The 22149-nt window shown below is 42.0% G+C and overlaps 1 protein-coding gene and 1 non-coding gene across 13 annotated transcripts in view; both read right to left on the bottom strand.

The window, feature by feature from the left end:
- The window catches only part of MTHFD1L (methylenetetrahydrofolate dehydrogenase (NADP+ dependent) 1 like), a 283519-nt gene that overhangs the window by 258674 nt on the left and 2696 nt on the right, over nt 1-22149 (bottom strand). For all 12 annotated transcript variants that reach the window (XR_009506127.1, XR_009506128.1, XR_009506129.1 and 9 more), the window contains exons 2-7: nt 19385-19469; nt 18167-18217; nt 18009-18062; nt 13686-13810; nt 11555-11655; nt 9998-10134 (exon numbers count right to left, since the gene is read on the bottom strand). Coding sequence is in view for 9 of the 12 variants with exons in the window: in XM_059940989.1 (XP_059796972.1) it covers nt 9998-10134; nt 11555-11655; nt 13686-13810; nt 18009-18062; nt 18167-18217; nt 19385-19469 (553 nt within the window). In the remaining 3 variants the exon portion in view is untranslated. The remainder of the gene's footprint in view (nt 1-9997; nt 10135-11554; nt 11656-13685; nt 13811-18008; nt 18063-18166; nt 18218-19384; nt 19470-22149) is intronic.
- Nucleotides 10662-10795, bottom strand: LOC132376497 (small nucleolar RNA SNORA70). Its single transcript, XR_009506332.1, has one exon. It is a non-coding gene; the product is annotated as a small nucleolar RNA SNORA70 (small nucleolar RNA).

Here is a 22149-nt window from a genome sequence, read left to right on the forward strand (position 1 = left end):
CATCCCAGAGACTTTTTTTCCTTTCTGGAATTGCCTATGTTTCTTTTTTCCACTCTCATCTGTGATCAGTAGGACATTACTGGCTTTTAAAATTAAGACCCATTTCATAAATCAGAATGACTACAAGCCAAATGGATAATTTGGGAGTATGATCACAGCACTTATCTCCCCAATTTTTCCCCCAAAGGTTAATAAATGACCTTCCTTTTTCTAAGAAGTTCATGTCTTACCTCATCATTCAACATATTTACTGCTCAACGTATGAGAGAGAAGAGTGTATCAAAGATAGTCAGTTGTGTCCCAAATGTTACAGAAAAGACAGTTAATCCCTCTTCAAGTTTACTTGATTCTCACATAAATTATGATGGATGATAAAAGGAAAATGCAACCTCAAATCCAGTAATGGATATACTTTGATTCATCAAGAATAATTCCCTTTCTCACACCCTAGGAAGAAATAAAACTAAAAAGTAGGGCTGAGACACAGAGAGAGAGAGAGAGCACGTGAGCTCACACCTGTCTGTGTGTGTGTGTGTGTGTGTGTGTCTGTGCGTGTGTGTATGTGATGAGAGATAATCTAATATGACAAAGACTCAGAACCACGTAGCACAAAAATGTGGAAAAGACCAAGTTATGGTCCCCAGATCCACGAGAGGCAAGCCGCACTTCACAGAGGCAGGACAGCCTTATGATTTATGGTTATGCCGTGTTGAAGTTAAGGTGAATTGATGTGACTGTGGGAAATTCAGCGTTGCGCCGCATTTCCCACCATACTTGTGCTTTCCAATCCTGAACCCTGGGCTGCACATAGGATTTCTGCATCCCACTTCCCCTGAGTAACTCTCTGGCCTCAGTTGCCTCCTTGGAGAAGTGAAGAAGCTGCACTTGACAGAGAGGAATTGAGGTGCAGAGGGAAGAGCGTGGCAGGTGGGGTTTATAAGACCCGGATTCATATCCAGGCTCTGCTCCTTTTCACTGACAACCAGGGTCAAGGCACCACACGTAACACCTTGCTTTCAGGATATAACGCTAGTGAGCTAGAATATGAAAAGACTTTGAAAACGAAATCTGTACACAAATGTAAGGTGCTTTATCATTATAGATTATGTTAAGACCTACCAACTAGAGTATTCTAATTCTACACCCTTAGGAAGCATTTACACTGGAGAGGAGGGGGTAAAAGACAGAGCCAGGCTCTGCCGATGGTGCGGACAGGCAAGCAGGGACCGTCTGCAGGGGGACGGGAGGTGATGTCACTGGCCTGATCTCTGCAGGACACAGCCTGGAGCACTTCCTTCGTGCAGTACCTGCCTTGAACCATCTGAGACTTCACACGCCCCCTTCGGATCTCACGCCAAGTTTCAAGAGACTCTCTCAGATCCCTTTCTCAATGCTGCTAAATATAAATGGCCTGATTTGGGGGCTTTTTAAAAAATTCTATTCACCTCCTTCTCTGGTGTTGATAAGCCAGACAATGATCAGGCAGAAGCAAGAGTGAGAAGAATGGGAGCTGACATCCAAAGGCATTTTCAGTCCATGAACACTGAAAAATCTGTCAAAGAAACTCAGGGGGCTACACGATCCAGGTCACTTAATCACACATTACGCAGTAGCCTTGGTATTTGCTTGGCACAAGATCTGTGGTGCCCCGGGGTCGGTGGTATCTATCTTCTCCACCCAGCCACTACAGGGGGGTGGGGTGGGGGGAGGGATTCACATCAATGAGGCTGTACTGCGTGTCCACACACCGGACCAGGGTGCCCCCCACCCTGCCCTCTCGAGAGGGTGGACACATCCCTTCTGAAGGGTGCCCCTGGAGGGGTGGTGAGAAGCCCAGGGCTCAGGGAGCAACTGGCTTCCTTATCTTAGGAAGATATCTGTGGGACTATTAACTGTGGGAATGAAACAATGGTGAACTCAACCCAAGTCTAATGTCTTGGGCCTTGGTCCCGCTGATGTTCCCCATGCGAGCTGTCAGATACTTTTGGGTTTTAAAGATTAGACTTTAAAGGTACTTTTAAAGATTGGGTTTTGTGATTACCTGGAATACGAGCTGACATGGGATAGTGGCTAAAAATACTGGCTGTACTGCCACCTCTATCATTTTTAAATTATGTACATTTGCATAGTCTCTATACTTCTCCGAGCCTCAGTTTCCTCATCTATGATATGGGAAGAGTGAGAGTCCTGCCGAATAGGATGGCTGCAGAATCAACGAGATAACACAAGTGAGGGACAGTCCTGGTTCATAGTAGCCACTAACTCAATGATTATTAGCTCTCCTTACTGCTGTTACCATATTTTACTGGTTTAAGTGTAGCCTCTCTGGTGAAAAAGAATTATCATGCTCATCAGAAATCTTGGAGGCCAGAAGGCAGTGGGATGACATATTTAAAGTGCCTGAAGAAAAAAAGATCTGTCAACTGAGAATTCTATATCCAGCAAAACTGTACTTCAAAAAAAAAAAAAAGGGAGAAATGAATACATTTGCATATTAAACAAAGTGGAGGGAGTTTGTTACCATTAGACCTGCTCTACAAGAAGTGAAAAGACACTAGTCATAACTCCAAGCTGTGTGAAGAAATGAAGATCTCCAGAAAAGCCAGTATTCTTGTATTTTTGGTTTGAAACTACACTTATAATTTCCTACCCGATTTAAAAGACAAATGCATTAAAAATTATAAATATAAAAAAGAAAAAAAAAACTCGTGTAACTTGCCAATCTGGTCCAGTTTAAAAGCTAGGGTTTTCCAGGAATTCCCTGGCGGTCCACTGGTTAGGACTTGGTGCTTTCACTGCCGTTGGCCCGGGTTCGATCCCTGGTCAGGGAACTAAGATCCTGTAAGCCACGTGGCTCGGCCAAAAAACAAAAGCTAGGGTTTTCCCCACAGTCTCTGGAAAATAGATTACTTTTTCAAGATCTCATATGTATAATACACATATATTTAGAATTTTCCAATTCCCTTTTTAAGGCCTTTTGTAAGCCATGCTATGTACCGAATTTAAAGCGGAAATGACTTTGTGATAATTTAGCTTTGCTCAAGAAAACAGCCTACTTTGACCCTTCAAGTGTGAAAGACCTGTATTTTTTCCTTCTTCTGTTAGTGCTAGTTTTGACGATCTCTGTGCTCAGGAGAAACAAGATCCCCTGAGACAAACAAAATACAACGGTTCTCTTATTCCGGGGTTATTTCTTATACACGCAGCTGGGATTGACCTGATTCGTTGCAGCTGGAGGCCGTTTTGCCATCATCTTCCAGCTGCGCCCGACTGCAGATTCAGAAGAGGTTTTCCAGCCAGTGGAGCAAGTGAGGGCGTGTGAGCACAGCCCCGGGGTGCCTGCCAGCCTCTCTTACCTGGAGAGGGGTACCACTCCGCCTCATAAATACTAAATGCAGAACATTTGCTTTTGGTACCAGAGTGAACTCCTTGGGGTGAGGAAGAGGACATCTCCAAATCTAGGCCAATTCTCACAGGGCGGATGGCTGTCCCCTCCTACATAAGGGTGTCATTCCACTCCAGGAGCCTGGGGAGCTGAGTGAGGGGCCTTCGTTTGGGCGGAGGAAGGAGGGCGATTCCTTATCTGGACCCAGAAACATCACACCCAGTGCTTTGGGGTACCAACAGCTGATGCTCCAAGCTGTGCAGCTAATCTGGATCAGTGCCCAGACACTCTTCCCCTCTCCCACCGTAAATGCAGAATGCATCTCAAAGCAGCATGCACCTTTGTTTTGATGCTGCAGAACAAAGCAGGAAACCTATTCTTGATTTTCAGTCATACACTCAGAGGGGCATAAACTATCAAGCTACCAAATAAAGAAGTCAACTCTCTTTTCTGTACTTCTCTAAAAAGGCAAATCTCAATTCTCATGTTCAGACTCCATGAGATTTTATGCGTAATCAGTATCCAAAGACTATCTTTAGATCTAGGCAGGCTGTTAGAGAAGGGATCCATTTCTATTTGACTGTAACTCAATGTAACTACTCCTCAAAATCGTAGGAAGGACTACTATTCCTGGAAGGAGTGATTGGTAAACCAGGAATCCCCAGGAGACATGCTCTGAAGTGGAGCGGCTTCTGGGTAACACAGGCATCAGGGAAGGAAGAGGTCCACAGCCCTGGAGGTGAGGACCAGAGGGAGAGCCCGGACTGGCCAAAGCTGGGCACCCACTCTCTCAGGGACACTGTCTCTTACTTTTCCTCCAATGAGGAACCCTGGGTCCTGAGTTTTTAGTACCTCCTTACAATGTGATGACCCACTGGCCTTTCTATTTCCACAATGAGGATCAATTGCACATCCGTATGGTGAAACTTGCCAGTGTCCTTCCTGACTCACCATCAATAACAGCCAAGCTACTACCAGGGATCCTGTGCTAAGCAAACTTATGTGATCATTGAATTCTCACAGCAGCCCCATGAGGCAGGGAGTATTATGATCCCCATTCTCCACATAAGGAGACAGGCTCAGAGAGGTTAAACAACAGATAAGGCTTGAATCCAGAGCTGTCTCCACCAATGCCTATGTTTTATTGCTTCCCGAGAACACAAATGTCTCTGACTCCAGACCTTCAAAGACAGTTCCTACTGGTTGCAGCAGGCTGCGACTGCTTCAAGGTCATCCCAAACTTGAAAGGCTACATGTAGTTAGGAGGTGGTGGACAGGACTCCAGTGTTACAGTCACCCCCTGATCCCCAAACCCCCACCCCCCTGGTTTTGGAAATCTGCCACCAGATGGCCAACAGGGGGTCTTGTCCCATGTCAGGTACAAATAAGCAGGTAAGAAATGCTTTTCAAAGATAACGTCCTGTGACCTAATAGCTATAATCCTTTGCTTGCTCTTTTCTCTCCCTGATACTTAGCATTGTTGATAATGAGAAGCTAAATGGGCCATAATCTTAAAATGCAATGTTAAGATGCACTTATAATGCACTATAATCTTAAAATGCATTGTTGATGGAATCAGAAAACAAAAATCCGAATCTGTTGTTAAATGTATACTTTCAAGGATTCTCACAGTGAAGGTTTTCCAAGGGTGGACACAGCCTGTCCCTTTCAGGTGTCCTAGGACACTAACGTGTGTCTTGGTGTTCTTTGCACCACGTTAAGTGCCATCACTGTGGTCTGCAGAGGGCGCACTGACCCTCTGAAACCAGGCCCAGGAATGGCCTGTGTTTTAGAAATAAAATACAGGAATAGTGAAAAGTCAAATGTCAGGCAGAAGCACGGAGGCATATCAGCGGGAGGTAGGTGACTAGTGAAGTTGGCTGCTAGCACCAAAAAATGGAAAGATACAGCCTTTATCCTGTGGTGTGAGGGGAGCCTGTTGTAAGTAAGTAAGCCAGGTAGAGAGGGCCAAACACCAGAGACCAAATGAACTTTAAAGCCAAGTATAGGGAGCCCTGAATCCTTCCCTATTTTTGGCTATAAAGTTGAAGCAATAAAAAGAGTGGAAGTTGACGGCCTATAAGATTCACAGTGGTGCCACTGTTAAGTGCCAAGGACTTAAGAAAACAAAATGTGTGTGCAATGTCAGCTATTGAAAAGAGCCTTCTTAGACATGCGGGAACCAGAATGTTATTCAATTTCTAGATTCTCTAGAGAATAAAGCCTCGAAATCATCTTCTCAAAGTTAGGGTGAGCTTTATCCAAAAGAGTCAAGGTGATTTATTTCCATAATAAAAAAAGGCACTTTGAAAGATGTCTTTGTTGTTCAAAAATACAGATACAACTAGCAAAAGTATCTGTGACAGCTGCGAAAACAATGAATTGCCAATGAAGGCATTTTTCTCTTTTTCGTCACAGCTGTTCAGTTCAGGGCAAGTTTACTGTCCTCTTCTACTAAGCTTCCCAACCTAAAATCCTGGCCTCTAAAGTGTGAAACACTGTCCTTGAATTTTCTTGAATAGGCTGCCACCACGTGGTGACCACTAAAAAAGCACATAGGTTTGAGTTTAATTGCAAGACCATGTTGCTGGGCTATTTTAAAACAAGAAGGAATTACGTACAGCAGATCCACCTGCCACTGAAAAATTACATATCTCAGTCGAGAGGCCTGTCTCCCCTGGACAGGACTACAACTTGTTTGTTTCCATCCTCACACTGCGAAGTGAAGAACAGGTATTTTTAGATTTTAGTAATTTATTGTACTTAATGCACTTTTAATTTAACTTCACTTTGCTTGAAATTTGTGAAATTCATTGTCAGTTTTTGAAATTAAAAACTTTATTAACTATTTCAGACACAAAAATGTAAAAGAATAACATAACACACCTGGACATCCCGCCCATTGCCTAGTTTAAGGAAAGGCATGACCAACACAAGGGAAGGTCCCCTAGTCTCCTCTTACCTACCTGCACATCTTTGTTCTGTCATGGTTTTCCTGATCTGGTTCACAGTTTCCACTCCTTTCTTTATACTTTTACTTTATATGTATGCAGCCCTAAAAATATATACGCGGTATTGATTTAAAACCCTACATAGGGCTTCCCTGGTGGCACAGTGGTTAGGAATCTGCCTGCCAATGCAGGGGACACAGGTTCGAGCCCTGGTTCAGGAAGATCCCACATGCCGCAGAGCAGCTAGGCCTGTGAGCCACAGCTACTGAGCCTGCGCTCTAGAGCCCGCACGCCTAGAGCCAGTGCTCCGTGACGAGAGAGGCCACCGCAATGAGATGCCCGCACACGGCAGTGAAGAGTAGCCCCCGCTCACCGCAACTTAAAAAAAAAAAGCTTTTGCACAGCAAAGGAAACCATAAACAAGACCAAAAGACAACCCTCAGAATGGGAGAAAATATTTGCAAAGGAAGCAAGTGACAAAGGATTAATCTCCAAAATTTACAAGCAGCTCATGCAGCTCAATAACAAAAAAACAAACAACCCAATCCAAAAATGGGCAGAAGACCTAAATAGACATTTCTCCAAAGAAGATATACAGATTGCCAACAAACACATGAAAGAATGCTCAACATCATTAATCGTTAGAGAAATGGAAATCAAAACTACAATGAGATATCATCTCACACCGGTCAGAATGGCCATCATCAAAACATCTAGAAACAATAAATGCTGGAGAGGGTGTGGAGAAAAGGGAACACTCTTGCACTGTTGGTGAGAAGGTAAATTGATACAGCCACTATGGAGAACAGTATGGAGGTTCCTTAAAAAACTACAGATAGAACTACCATACGACCCAGCAATCCCACTACTGGGCATATACCCTGAGAAAACCATAATTCAAAAACAGTCATGTACCAAAATGTTCATTGCAGCTCTATTTACAATAGCCAGGACATGGAAGCAACCTAAGTGTCCATCAACAGATGAATGGATAAAGAAGATGTGGCACACATATACAATGGAATATTACTCAGCCATAAAAAGAAACGAAACTGAGTTATCTGTAGTGAGGTGGATGGACCTAGAGTCTGTCATACAGAGTGAAGTAAGTCAGAAAGAGAAAAACAAATACCGTATGCTAACACATATATATGGAATCTAAGAAAAAAAAAAAAAAAAAGGTCATGAAGAACCTAGGGATAAGACGGGAATAAAGACACAGACCTACTAGAGAATGGACTTGAGGATATGGGGAGGGGGAAGGGTAAGCTGGGACAAAGTGAGAGAGTGTCATGGACATATATACACTACCAAATGTAAAATAGATAGCTAGTGGGAAGCAGCCGCATAGCACAGGGAGATCAGCTCGGTGCTTTGTGACCACCTAGAGGGGTGGGATAGGGAGGGTGGGAGGGAGGGAGACGCAAGAGGGAAGAGATATGGGAACATATGTATATGTATAACTGATTCACTTTGTTATAAAGCAGAAACTAACACACCATTGTAAAGCAATTATACTCCAATAAAGATGTTAAAAAAAATAATAAAGTGCACATAAAAAAAAAAAAAGCCCACGCACAGCAACAAAGACCCAACACAGCCAAAAATAAAATAAATTTTAAAAAAAGAGGGTAACTGGGAATCTGCTTTTAAAAAAAAACAAAAACAAACAAACAAAAAACCCTATATAAATGGTGTTAGATGAAATACAGCCTTCTGCAACTTGTTTTCCAATGAATGCTGTTTTTAAAAATTCTTCTTGTTGATATTTACAGCTCTAGTTTTCTTCAAAATTGTCTTGTTTTTGTCCTTGTGCTTCCATGTAAATGGAATCAGCTTGTCAACGTCTACACAATAATATTATGTCAGGATTCTGATTCAAATTTATAGATTGATTTGGGGAGAATTAGTATCTTTAAGATGAGTCTTTTTGGGGCTTCCCTGGTGGCGCAGTGGTTGAGAATCTGCCTGCCAATGCAGGGGACACGGGTTCGAGCCCTGGTCTGGGAAGATCCCACATGCCGCGGAGCAACTGGGCCCGTGAGCCACAACTACTGAGCCTGCGCGTCTGGAGCCTGTGCTCCACAACAAGAGTGGCCGCGATAGTGAGAGGCCCGCGCACCGCGATGAAGAGTGGCCCCCACTTGCCGCAATAGAGAAAGCCCTCGCACAGAAACGAAGACCCAACACAGCCATAAATAAATAAATAAATAATAAAAAAATTAAAAAAAAAAAAGATGAGTCTTCTTATCCGTGAATATGGTATCTCTGCTTTTAACTGGGTCTTCTTAATGACATTCATCAAAATTATATAATTTCTTTCTAAAGGTCAGAAATAACTTTTGTTCAATATATTCCTAGATACCTTATATTCTCATTGTTATCATAAATTGTATTTCTTTAAAATTTAATTTTCTAACTGTGGGGAGTAGTGTTTAGAAATGCAATTGATTTTTGCATGTTGATCTTATATCCAAGAACCCAGATGAACTCTTACTAATTCTGATATTTTAATAGGTTCTTTTGGACTTTTTATGTAATCATATTACCCAGGATTGATGACAGTTTGGTGTCTTCCTTTCCGATCACTATGAATTTTCTTCCTTTCTTTCTTCATATTACTGCATTGTTTAGGAATTCCCACACAATGCTGGTTAGGAGTACTAATAACAGGCACCCTTGTCTTTGCTAATTTAAGAAAATGTTTCTAATATTACACTGTTAAATGAGATTTTTCACTCTAAGTTTTTATAGATGTTTTATCTTGTTAAGGAATTTCCTTAAATTCCTAGTCTAATTTTTTTTCAGGAAAAAATCATAATGAACATTTGATTTTATCTAGTGATTTTTCTGCATCTACTGTGGTGAACAGTATAGCTTTTAATCTGATAATGTGGTGAATTACATTAATACTTTTAACAGATTTTAATGTTAGACCCCCCTGCAATCCTATGATAGTCCCAATGGGATACTGGATTTGGTTTTCTATTTTGCTAACGATTATTTCATCTATGTTCATAGATGAAATTGGCCTGTAATTATCCTTTAGCATCTTGTCATTTTCTGCACTGGGCACTCATACAATGAGTTAGGAGATGTTCTTTTTCTATTCTCCAGAGAAAATGTTCTTTACTGTGGTAACTCATTTATAAAATGACCTAGTGCCTTTTTTGTTTGCTTGTTTGCAGGGTAGACTGATTCAATGTCTTCAATGTATATAAGACTACTCAATTTTACTTGAATCCATTTTGTAAGTTACAGTTTCTAGGAAAGTTTTCATTCCATACAATTTTTCAAATTTATCAGCATAAAGTTGTTCATATTCTCCTTCTTAAAAAATAATTTTTGCTTCTGTGGTTATGTCCCCTTGTTCGTTCCTAACATTGCTGGTGTTGTCTCTTTTTGTCTTAATTATTTTGGCTAGTGGTGTGTCTATCTTACTAGACTTTTCCAAGAACCACCTTTTGGCTTTGCTAATAATCTCTCATATTACATATTTGTTTTCTATTTCAGTAATCTCTGCTCTTTTGTTTTCATCCTTTGAGATTTTCTGCTGTTTTTTTCTCTAACTTTTTATGTTAAACGATCAGCCTATGCATTTCAGTCCTCCTTTTCTAATATAGGCATTGAAGGATATGTTTCCAACATGGAAGATGCTTACCTTGCTTTGAAGCTGAGGTGTTTTCCACTGGGAGCTCATTGTCATGGACCCTTTTCTCTGGAACAGGCATTGCAGGGTGGCTTCCAAAGACCCATGGGCTCCTATTACCAAGATCTTCTTTCCATCTAAGTTGACACCTACCCACCAAATGGAAATTCAGTATTATAATCAAAACTTCAAAGTCTTCCTCCCATACAGCTTTAATGTAAGGAAAAATAGCTTTTATTTTAATTTAATTTGATTTTTGGACAGGAAAGCAGTATTTACTGGTGGGCCTGAGTAAGGAGGGGACAGCGCCTATGTTCTCATGAGTGTAGGGCCCACCATTTGTCCAGGGGGCCACGATTAGGGATGTATTTGATCCCACAGCTATCTGGGATGAGCCACTTTTCTACCACCATGTTTTCATATTCATCTGCATTAAACTTAGTATATCCCCACTTCTTGGAGATGTGAATCTTCTGGCGGCCAGGGAACTTGAACTCGGCCTGTGCAGGGCCTCCATCACATGCTCCTTGTTCTGCAGCTTGGTGCGGATGGACATTACGATTTGGCCAACGTGGACCCAGGCCACTGTGCCCTGGGGCTTTCCAAGGGCACCGCACATACCTGTCTGGAGCCCAGACTCGGGACAGCATGGCAGACATGAATGTCCACTGGAAAGGGCTGTCTCGAAGTCCCTTAGGGCAACCCATACAGGCAAGAGGCTGCGTGCACTACCAAGGAGGCTGCTGTTTGCAGCCATTGCACACGGGGCTCCCACGGGGGAAAGAGCAGGGTTGGCTTAATTGGCTGCAAAAAAATAGCCTTTTAAAACTTGGCCCTCTGAGCCCCAAACCTACAATGACTATAAGCCGTAACTTATTCCTTCTTTGCAAACTTTATGGTAGAGTGACCTAGACTCATCATCCTAATTATCCATATGATGGAAAAACACTGTCTATATGGATTATCTCAGAGATTTGAGCTTAATGGCTAATGTCCTAAAGGTATATCTTGAAAGTTAATCTTCTAATAGAACTTTGGTATATATTTTGGAATTTCTGTTCAATCATTTCATGTTTGGGTGTAGGGGAGGGGCATTGTCTCCTTTTCACTCAAGCTGGTGTACAGAAAAAATTAAATACTGATTATTGAAAGAGATACTGCTCACTGATAGATCCTAATCTAGGTTTCTATACCCTAAACTATATCTGACAGCTTCTTCATTTAAGTTTTAAATATAAAACTTATCTAGGTTTAAATATTGACAGATTTGAGAAGTTGAAACTTGAAACATTTTTCATTGTGGTTATTTTGAGGGTTTCATAAGAGAAACTGAGAAAACACAGGTTAATCATTCATCTTTACAAATTTCTCTTTAAAATTATAATACAGTTAATCCTATTAGAAAAATTTGCCAGTCATTCATATCTCCTAAAAGATGAGAAAAATAAAGCTGACACTGAATATCGCTGCTGTGTTTCAATAAGTATCTTCCAGAAACAAATCCTTACTAAAAATTCACATAAATAACAAAAAATAGAAAATAGCAACATTTCGGAAGGAGCATCATACCTGACTTTTCAAGAAGTTCAATTACAGCTCTGGCCACAGGTGAAACAAAACACTCATGGGCATCCCCACGTACCAACTTCCCCAGGTTTACATCCGTTACTCTGAATCCAAAAGTAAGAGAACAAGTAAGTCAAGCTTGGCCAAAACTCACTCATCTGTAATTCACATGTATTAATCCCAAATAACATCCAAGTCAATATTTGATATGATGAAATAAAATTTATCTTTTAAGGCAGGACAAGAAAAAATTACATATAAAATTCTCTCTGTGTGTTTGTTTGGGCCTCTTCCCTCCCTCATGTGCAGTGTGTATCTGGGTTAAACATTAACCAGAGCTCCTCAAAGATGAGAATGCCTGCTTATTTTTTTCTTCTGACACTAGCGATGTAACTTCTTAAAAGAACAGTGTTCTTTCCCAGCTCTGTAGGGGGTCATGGTGACTTGCTGCTCACTTTGTACATGCTTACCTGGACTATATATCCTTGATGAACTTTATGTAAAACATCAGTACGTCATTTTGATGTGCAATCCTTTCTCTCAGAAATGTATATGACTGTGCCTTCGACTTCTAACAGGTGGAACAGTTCTCAGAGCTTCCTGAGAATCTGTTTCCTGGGTTATAATCCTCGGTTTGGCTTGAATTAAGTTCCCTTTTTTCCTTCTTAACTTGATAGTTAATTGAATTTTCATCGACAGATAGGTAGGATATATTAAATTATTAAATAGAAATGAAAGAGTGGGCAGGAATAGAGGTCATTAGCTTCTAGAGCAGCCCCTCAGGCAACGCCGATGTGGTCCCTATGACTCAGGATGACATTGGGCGTTCTGGCTCTGCCTGGACAGCAGGACCGCAGCTGGAGGCCACGTGGGGCTTCACTGCACAGCGCTGCGGAGCTCCGTTCAATGGACTACATGCAATGGTGGCCCCGGACGTGCGCAATGCCAAGGTCCTGCAGCCACTTTATCCTGAGGAAATCTACATCTCCATCAACATCAAAGTCCAGAACCAATCCTAGAAATCAGGGGTGACCTAGCAAGACTGATCCCCACTTGACATCGGTACTTATCTCCTTAAGGAGATCAAGGAAAAAAATGAGGGACCATATCCTTTCAATGCCTTCTGTGTTCTTCCTCGGTCAAACCCAGGACAAAATAGTCCCTAACTAGTGAGCTTAAATTGATGGTCTCAATACAGGTTAGTAACAAAATGGAGATACTTGGAAAAGTTTTGCATAATTCTCTCTTTTTATGAAAGACTGGAAACTACACCCTGATACCCGGGGATTCTGGATGTTTTCTAATTGACTAGAGCCTCTTCCCCCTTTATGGTTTGTCTGCTATAGGATCGGAGATTTTCATGACAATTTTCTACCCATGTTTGAGTCTGCCCTAAGTCACAACAGGAGGCTAGGATAATGGGGGAACCTGGGAATGTCAGTGAGGTGGTGGTCACTCAATCCAGTCCCTACAAGACTAACGTTATAAATTTGCTTACGACCCTGGAATGCTAAATATATCATGTTCTTTTTGGTCACGATACAAAAATTTCTCATTTCCATGTAGGAAGATGAGGCTTTTAACTTCCAGGAAACATCATGAACTCCCATAGGGATGGTCAGTGTTCCTTGTCCCATGAAACTTACGTCATGACATGAGTCAAGACCAATATCAGAGCACCTGATATTCATAGTTTTCCCCTCAACTTTCAAATAAAACCTCACGTTATGAATGTAAGTGCTTGCTTTGTTTTTCTCTGCTGGCCTGGGACTAAGGCAGAATGTGCTACTGTGGTGAAGCAGGTCCCTGGGTTTTTTCTCTGGTTTATCAAGGAAAAGGAAAAGCTATCAGAAGAGGAGAGCTGGCTAAGGACTCTGTAGGTCAGACAGGAACTTCTCAAATGAGTATGACTTGGCCAAAATGGCACCCAAGCACTACAAAAGGGCAAGTGTATTTTCTCAAATACGTACTTTCTTAAGCATAATTTTACAAGCCCTCCAACTCCTGAAATATTTAAAATGATTTCATTCATGGCTCAATTACTGACATAGTTGAAAGAGCAGAATTTTAAAAAATTCACAGTAGAAAAACTAGTTTAGCAATGAGTCGATTGTTTTCTTTTATATGTTCTCACCCATCCACATCTTTTTCTGGTTTCAAGGCATTGAGGATTTTGTCGCTAAATGAGGTCTCGGAGATCTGAAGGGCAAGGCCATGTACTCTGGTGTCTTCATTAATCTTCAGGATCTCATCTATAATCTGAAGTGAAAACTAAAGTCAGTTTTGCAAAAATAAGACCCAAGAAAAGATGCTTTATGTAAAAAATAGATTCATAAAAATGCATCTGTTTTAGTTTCTTTTTTCTCCTTGTTGAAGACCTGGTGTAAAGCGGAATGAAGAAGTCTACGTTCCTTCTAACCACGTTTATAAAAGCTTGGCTGGGGCTTCCCTGGTGGCGCAGTGGTTGAGAGTCTGCCTGCCAATGCAGGGGACACGGGTTCGAGCCCTGGTCTGGGAAGATCCCACATGCCGCAGAGCGGCTGGGCCCGTGAGCCACAATTGCTGAGCCTGCGCGTCTGGAGCCTGTGCTCCGCAACAAGAGAGGCCGCGATAGTGAGAGGCCCGCGCACCACGATCAAGAGTGGCCCCCGCTTGCCACAACTAGAGAAAGCCCTCACACAGAAACAAAGACCCAACACAGCCATAAATAAATAAATAAACTAATTAATTAATTAATTAAAAAAAAAAAAGCTTGGCTGAATTTTTTAGTGACTTCAAGTCTTTCTTACCGCTCTATTCTCTGCCAGAACAGAACAAAACAAAACCAAAGCTCAACAGTGAATAAAGTTGAGATCAGCAAAGGACAATTCCCTGTCCACAATCAGATTTGAGTCCAACGTAATGCCAACTTTCAGGGAGGCCAGGACTCAGGAACCTCGAGCATTCCAACCTGGCCCAGAGAAGCCTGTGTTTCAAGCACACTGTGCTTAACCAAAGCTTACTAATCATGACACTCAGGCCCTCCTGTTCTCTGGACCAGAATGGCATGTAGAAAGCATTTCCAAAGGCTTATGACAGAAAACCTCTAAGCACAGATAGCTCCATTTTACAGGAAACACTAAAATAATTTGCTCTTTATGAAAAAGACCAAAGCAGTTTGGGAAGCTAATATAACCGTTATTGAATGGCCAGGTATGTCTTTAAATAAGCAATGCTCTGGCCTCTCTGTTTACCTTTATTTTATGCCAGGATTTCACTGAGCAATGTTACTTGTTCATAATTAAGAGAGATTCTAGCTCGTAGATGTGGATCTCACTATGAGAAGTGTTGGTTTACCATTTCTGTTTTACTATCTAGCAAAAATCATGATGGTATTTCTAGCTGGTAAGAGAAGAAAAAGCTATTTGATATATTCAGAAAACTCAGAAAGAAAATTCTGTTTCATTTAATATTCATCATTCTGTCATTCATTCAACAAATGTTGAATGTTTTGAATATCTACCTTGTACCAGTTCTGAGTAAAGGAAATACAGTTGTAAAAAAATATCTGCCCTCATGGAGCTTATATTCTAGTACAGAAGACAAGACCAATAACAACAACAACAGGGACTTCCCTGGTGGCATAGTGGTTAAGAATCCACCTGCCAATGCAGGGGACACGGGTTCAATCCCTGGTCCGGGAAGGTCCCACATGCCTCGGAGCAACTAAGCCCGTGTGCCACAACTACTGAGCCCGCGCTCTAGAGCCTGTGAGACACAACTACTGAGCTCGCGTGCTGCAACTACTGAAGCCCACTTGCCTAGGGCCCGTGCTCCACAACAAGAGAAGCCATAGCAATGAGAAGCCCGTGCACCGCAACAAAGCGTAGCCCCCGCTCGCTGCAACTAGAGAGAAAGCCCGTGCACAGCAACAAAGGCCCAATGCAGCCAAAAAAATAAATAAATAAATAAAATAAAATTACAAAAAAATATAACAACAATAATAATAGTATAATCTCTGAAATTGATATGGAGTGATGATGGGTAGGGGGTGGTCAGAGGGGGTGGCATCTATACACACAGCCCAGCCAGAATGAAGTGAGGGTACTATTGTTACCTCTAACTAGGATTTGGTAGTTAGAGGTAACAACGACAAAATCTTAATAAATTAAGATCCTTACTCTTTTCCAACATAATAACACCATCATATAAATTCCCATTTATTTCAAAGAAAAAGAGTGAATAAGTGACTCCTTGTCAAAAAAATAAGCCAAGGGGAACCTAAAGGAGAAGGAAATCCAAAAAAGAGGGGATATATGTATACATATAGCTGATTCACTTTGCTGTACAGTATAAACTAACACAGTACTGTAAAGCAACTATACTCCAATAAGAATTTAAAAGAAAATATTGTGACAAACTGAAAAAAAAAAAATTTGAATGAAAAAAATTAAATAAGCCAAGGGGGAAAAAAAAGTCAAGGGCTATCAATACCAGTGGCAAAACAATCTAAGAACATGCAAATGCTACTGCAGAAAATGAGTGTCCTTCTGCAAAGGGAAAACAAATTTCTCTGCACTTTGTTAGTACTGGTAGGACACGTGTCAATATTTGTAATATCCTACAATGGCAAGTGTGGTAGAAACTGTTTGCCCAATATCCAATTTCTGTTCTTTCTTAGTAATGAACTCTTAATTTTTAGCTGTGCTAAGAAATGATCTAAGGCCACTTGGTATAAAGACCACATTTCTCGCCTCCCTTGCAAAAAAAGGCCAAGCAATTAGGCTCAGGCCAGTGGAATGGAAGCAGAATTGTGACTTTCAGAAGAAAGACTGGGACCCTGACTTTGGTCTTAGCCCCTCCTTTTTCTTGCTGGTGATAAGAACTTGCTGAACTAAGCCCTGTGATCCTGGAAAACAGGGATGGTTAAGAAATGCCCCCATCCTTCGTGTACTGCAAAGAACCACCTTCCCCATATGATTCTGACAAGACCATCCAATGCTCCCTAGTCTACAGACCCCACAAAGTTCTACTCTTTGTTCATAAATGATTTACTTGAACTGCTTGTCTCCACTGATCCATCAGCACAAAATGCCTGTTCATCAAACTTCGGGTAAGCTTCTTTCCTTCCCCCCAGGTTCCTAAACTTTGACCTACCCTCGGTCTGATTGGTCAACAGCTCTACCACCACCCCACCTCCCCGGGAGAACAGGCTGGCCTCAGGGTAAAACATTCTCTAATCTGCTATCCCATCAAGCCACCCTTTCATCCCACTTTTCTCACACTGGGTTCTTTCCTCCCTATAGAAGAGAAGCCTTTTGCTTACCTCTCAAAGGTGTGTCGAGCTTACAGACAGAGTGGGCAGTCCCTTTCCCCACCTTGCAATAATCCTTTCAGATTATGTCTCTCCTCACTGAGTCTGGATTTATTTTCTCTTTGACACTGGCTGGAATGTGGATGTGATCTGTAGTGCTGAATCTGCCATCTTGGATGAGGCAGCACAACAAAGACCACAGCGCAGCAAGATCCAAGGAGCCTGAGTCCCTAACGACTCAGTGATGCCACCACACCAGCCAGGGACTGCCTACTTCTAAACTTTATATTCACATACAAAAAACTTCTGTGTTATTCCAGATTACTTAAGGTTTTCATCACTGCCATAGCCAGTCTGAAGAAAACCTAGCCACAGAAGGAGGAGACACCAGGATGGCCCATGGTCCAGTTTCCCAGGCCCTACTTATAGAGGTGACTGCTTCTCCCAGGCTTGAGATGACACTTATGAGGACTGGTCTTCCCTGCTGGTGGAAACAACTAAAGCACATACAATAGCAGCGAAAGAACCCTATGGTGGTTTTTCATCAGCTGCCCCAAAACCACTGAGGGATTCACACAAGGTTAGCCTGAAAAAGATCTTCTCCTTTATTTTATCGACAGGGCAACTGAGACCCAGAGAAACCAAAGAATGGTCCAAGCAAGGTCAAACAACCTGTCAGGACACTGCAAACCAGAACTAGTCCTCCAGACACTGATAATTTCCACTAGACGACGCTGTTGCTACAGCTGAAGAAACACAACCGAAGTCCCCACATCATAGGTCACATTGTCAACAGAAACACATGGTAAGGAGATAAACAAAGAGGTCATCCTGTATAGCACAGGGAACTATATTCAATATGGTAATAAACCATAATGGAAAAGAATATATAAATATATATGTATAACTGAGTCACTTTGCTATACACCAGAAACTAATACAACGTTATAAATCAACTATACTTCAATTAAAAAAAAAAGAAACATGGTATGGGGCAGATAGATCAAGCAGCATCTACACTAGTGGAAAAAGTGAACTCTTCCCTCTAAAAGTTCAGCCCTAAGAAAAGGCTGGCTCAGTTCCGACCACAACTAAGAGACGTTAAGAGGTCTATTAGGACTGAAGAGGAACACAAAATAAGGGTTAAGTGTGCTGCCGTATTACCTCATCTTCACCGCTATCTGCAGGAAGGCAGATGTGAGTGATGTTCAGACCAGCCTGCAAAGAGAACATAGGGCGATTTTGTCACTGAGAGAAAATGAATCTATCATCCTAAAATTAAAATGAATTTTTAAAATCATTCAAAAAACCAACAATCCTACCTCCTCAGCCAAGTTCTGGTTTATTTCCTGCATCAAGTTATCATCACCTGCCTTGGGGAAGGAGAGCAAGAAGGAGAATGTAATAACATAAAAATATCTTGAAAAGGTACAAAACAAAATACAAAGACTAATTTTGTGATTATACATTACCTGACTACAAAGATGACAAGGGAAATGCAGAAAAAGAATCTTACTGCTCATAAAAGGGGACTAAGGGCTGGTACTTATTAACATGTCAGTTTCTCAGGCTTGAAGATATATCACTTTTGAAAATAATACTCCTCATAGGGCATATACAGCCTCATAGGCAGCATTCCTTTCTAAGTGAGGACGCCTAAGACGGGTGTTTAGGACTTGCCCTTGGGTGAAAAGCTACCAATGAGCAGAATTCCAGGAGGCCAGACTCTTGTTTTGCTTTTCTTCCTACTCGTCTCACTTGCTTATCTTTGTAGGGGGTGCGGAAACAGACCCCAAAGAATGCAGACCCCAAAGTGACTTGAGCATAGCTCTCCAGTCTTGAAATTACAGCACTGATGAAACTAGAGGCTGCTATTCTGATACATTAAGCATGCACCAAAAACAACAGAGGCAGTTCAACTGCTGGGCTGTGTGACCTTACAGGCTTGGCTCAGCGCACCACTTCCCTGCACCTGCATCATCTGGGTGTGCCAATAAGGGTGGCAAACAGTGCCAACTGCAGCTGGCAATGAAGGGGCCGTGGCCAGAACATAGACATGGAACTCCAAGTCCTTCTGCCATGCCATGGCTTTTGGCCCCTCAGACTCATCGTAGGCTTTAAAAGACTGAGTAGTAAGATCACCAAATACCATGTCTCGGCAAGCATCTGCCTTCCACAGAAACAAAGGGGAATGTTTTTTCCCATCCCACTCAAATCACATCTGATCAGCATTTATAATGGACCACAATATATCCTGTGTAATGCAACTTACGTGAGCGCCTACCTCCTGACCTCTGGAAGCTATCCGCACCAAAAGGAGACAGACTCAAACAGAGTGGTACCTAACCTGTAACCCTGAAGCAGCAAAATGAGCAGATAAAGGGGGAAACGACAACATTTCCACCTGAGCTTTCTCCTCCCTCCCCTAAGCCCGAGTGGGACTTCTGTGACAAGAAGTGCAGCTGGTGACCTGTGTACAACTGTCTTCTAAATTAAAAGACATCCTAAAATAGCAGGACAGAACCACATTCTCAGCTTACCTGAATAATAGCAAGAACCGGCTTAAAGGCAGGGTTTTTTCCTTGCAGTAAACTCAGAACTTCTTTCGAATTCTGAATGACTTCTCTGCATTGAGAAAGAAAAACAACATAGTCAGGTCTAGGTTAATGACTAGAAAGGATGGATACAACACATGTTCTTAGAAGGTCTGCTACTCTAAATGAAACTAATTAGACAGCACAAGGACGGGCTCCTCCAAGTGTGGAAAAGGTGGAGGTAGGGGGAGGAGAACAATCATGAAATACCTGGCGTAGGGCTTCCCTATTGGCGCAGTGGTTAAGAATCCGCCTGCCACTGCAGGGGACACGGGTTCAAGCCCTGGTGCGGGAAGATCCCACATGCCGCGGAACAACCAAGCCCGTGCGCCACAACTACTGAGCCTGTGCGCCACAACTACTGAAGCCCACATGCCTAGAGCCTGTGCTTCGCAACGAGAAGACACTGCAATGGGAAGCCCGCGCACCGCAACGAAGAGTAGACCCCGCTCACTGCAACTATAGAAAGCCCGTGTGCAGCAATGAAGACCCAATGCAGCCAAAAATAAATAAATAAAATAAATTTATTAAAAAAAAAAATCCAGCATAGAACATGACAATCTCTAATTTTCAAAATAAGCAGAGGTAAACAAACTAGATGTTAGCAGTAATTTTCTTTTTTTAATTTTTTTCTCCTTAATACAGCTCATTAGATGAAATGTGCCATATAAATATATTTTCTCTAAAAGAGAGATAATGGACTTCACTGGTGGCACAGTGGTTGAGAATCTACCTGCCAATGCAGGAAACACGGGTTCGAGCCCTGGCCCAGGAAGATCCCACATGCCGCAGAGCAACTAAGCCCGTGTGCCACAACTACTGAGCCCGCGTGCCTAGAGCCCGTGCTCTGCAACAAGAGAAGCCACCGCAATGAGAAGCCCACACACTGCAACAAAGAGTAGCCCCCGCTCGCTGCAACTAGAGAAAGCCCACGCGCAGCAACGAAGACCCAACACAGCCATAAATAAATAAATAAATAAATAAATAAATAAATAAATAAATAAATAAATGTATTAAAAAAAAAAAAAGTTGGCTCTTACAAATGAACTTATTTACAAAACAGAAACAGACCCACAGACATAGAAAACAATCTTATGGTTACCAAAGGGGAAGAGGGGGAAGGGATAAATTAGGAGTCTGGGATTAACAGATATACATTACTATATATAAAATAGACAAACAACAAGGACCTACTATATAGCACAGGGAACTATATTCAGTATCCTGTAACAGCCTATAATGGAAAAGAACCTGAAAAAGATATATCTATACATATATCTATATACATATAGACATTTATGTATAACTGAATCACTTTGCTGTATACCTGGAACACAACATTGTAAATCGACTATATTTCAATAAAAATTTTTAATTAAAAAATATTAAATAAAAAATTTAAAAAAGAAAGTTGGCTCTTTTTCCTCTCATAATAAGAGACAAAAGGCTTAGCCAAGGCAGTACCCATGCTTCAGTGCTTAAGACCACCTTTAAGTATCATCTCTTGTCTCCATCAGGGTCTTGCATGCACAACAGCTTTCAAAAAATGCAAGGGGAACTTCCAGCCAGATCCCATCAGCAATAAATGGCCATGAGCAAAGGGAAAAGGCAAAATGGCCAGGGGCAAAACTCCTCCCAGTTTTAGAGAAGAATTTGACGAATGTAGCTGGCAGGCACTGCTCTTGTAGGTGGGTGAGGAGAGAAGGGTGCTCAGAAAACGTTTAAAGGCTTCAAAACTCAACCAGGAGGAGCCTTCCCACAGTCAGCTGGGCTAGAAGAGAGAGTAAATGGGCATGCAGCTGTGTACAACCCAGGAAGGTTTTGGTTTGTTTTTAAACACTTGGGATAAAGCAACTTGATTTCCAGTGAAACAACTGTATTGTTGTGTTGATAAACCAGACTATATGTGAAAGTTCACAAATCACCTTATAAATGAGCAAGAATCTTCTGTCCAACAACATGCGGCTGAGGACCACATGCTGTATGCAGATTCTCTGCCTTTCTTGGCTGCGAATTTGGGCCATACTGGGTCCTCATTTCTGGCTAGTGTGGGAAGGCACTGGAGTGCGGGTCCCACGTGGTTCTTGGCAATGTGTATAAGGGTCACCTGGAAAGCTTGGTAAAGAGAAAGGCTTTGTGACTCAGCCCAGAAAGTTGGACTCCCTAAGTCTGCATGGGGCCTGGGAATGTGTGCTTTCAACAAGGAGTCTGGGTGGCCCCGAAGCACTCAGTGGAAACAGCCGAGGACCAGTGCTCAGGCCTCTGGTTGACTAGCACAGGCAATTCATTGAGCCACTAAGGAACCCGCTTCCTCATCTGTAGAGCAGGTGTACTACAAGGGCTCTACCTTTGTTCTTATAATTGTACAGCGTTCTTCTGGGCCTCAAAGCTACACTTGAACACTAAAAACACTCCTTCCAAAAGCAATTTTCCCAGAAACACTTGTAGCACCTACCCCTCAATAAAATGAAGGGCACACGACTGTAGAAGCTGACACCTGTCACCAACTCAGCTCATAAAGTTGGCTAATTCCCCCACAACTTGTTACATGTGTAACATTTCATTCTTTGGGGTTACTCCTTATTCTTCCATTATTCTTACAGTGCCAAGCAAAGCAAGCAAGGAGTTACCAGGCTCAAGAAGTCTAAAAGGTAGCAAAGATGTTTCTCATCAGAGGTTTTTCTGCCCTGGGTGAGAAAAGTTGCCTCCTC

The sequence above is a fragment of the Balaenoptera ricei genome, chromosome 12, assembly GCF_028023285.1.
Source record: "Balaenoptera ricei isolate mBalRic1 chromosome 12, mBalRic1.hap2, whole genome shotgun sequence".
NCBI lineage: Eukaryota > Metazoa > Chordata > Mammalia > Artiodactyla > Balaenopteridae > Balaenoptera > Balaenoptera ricei.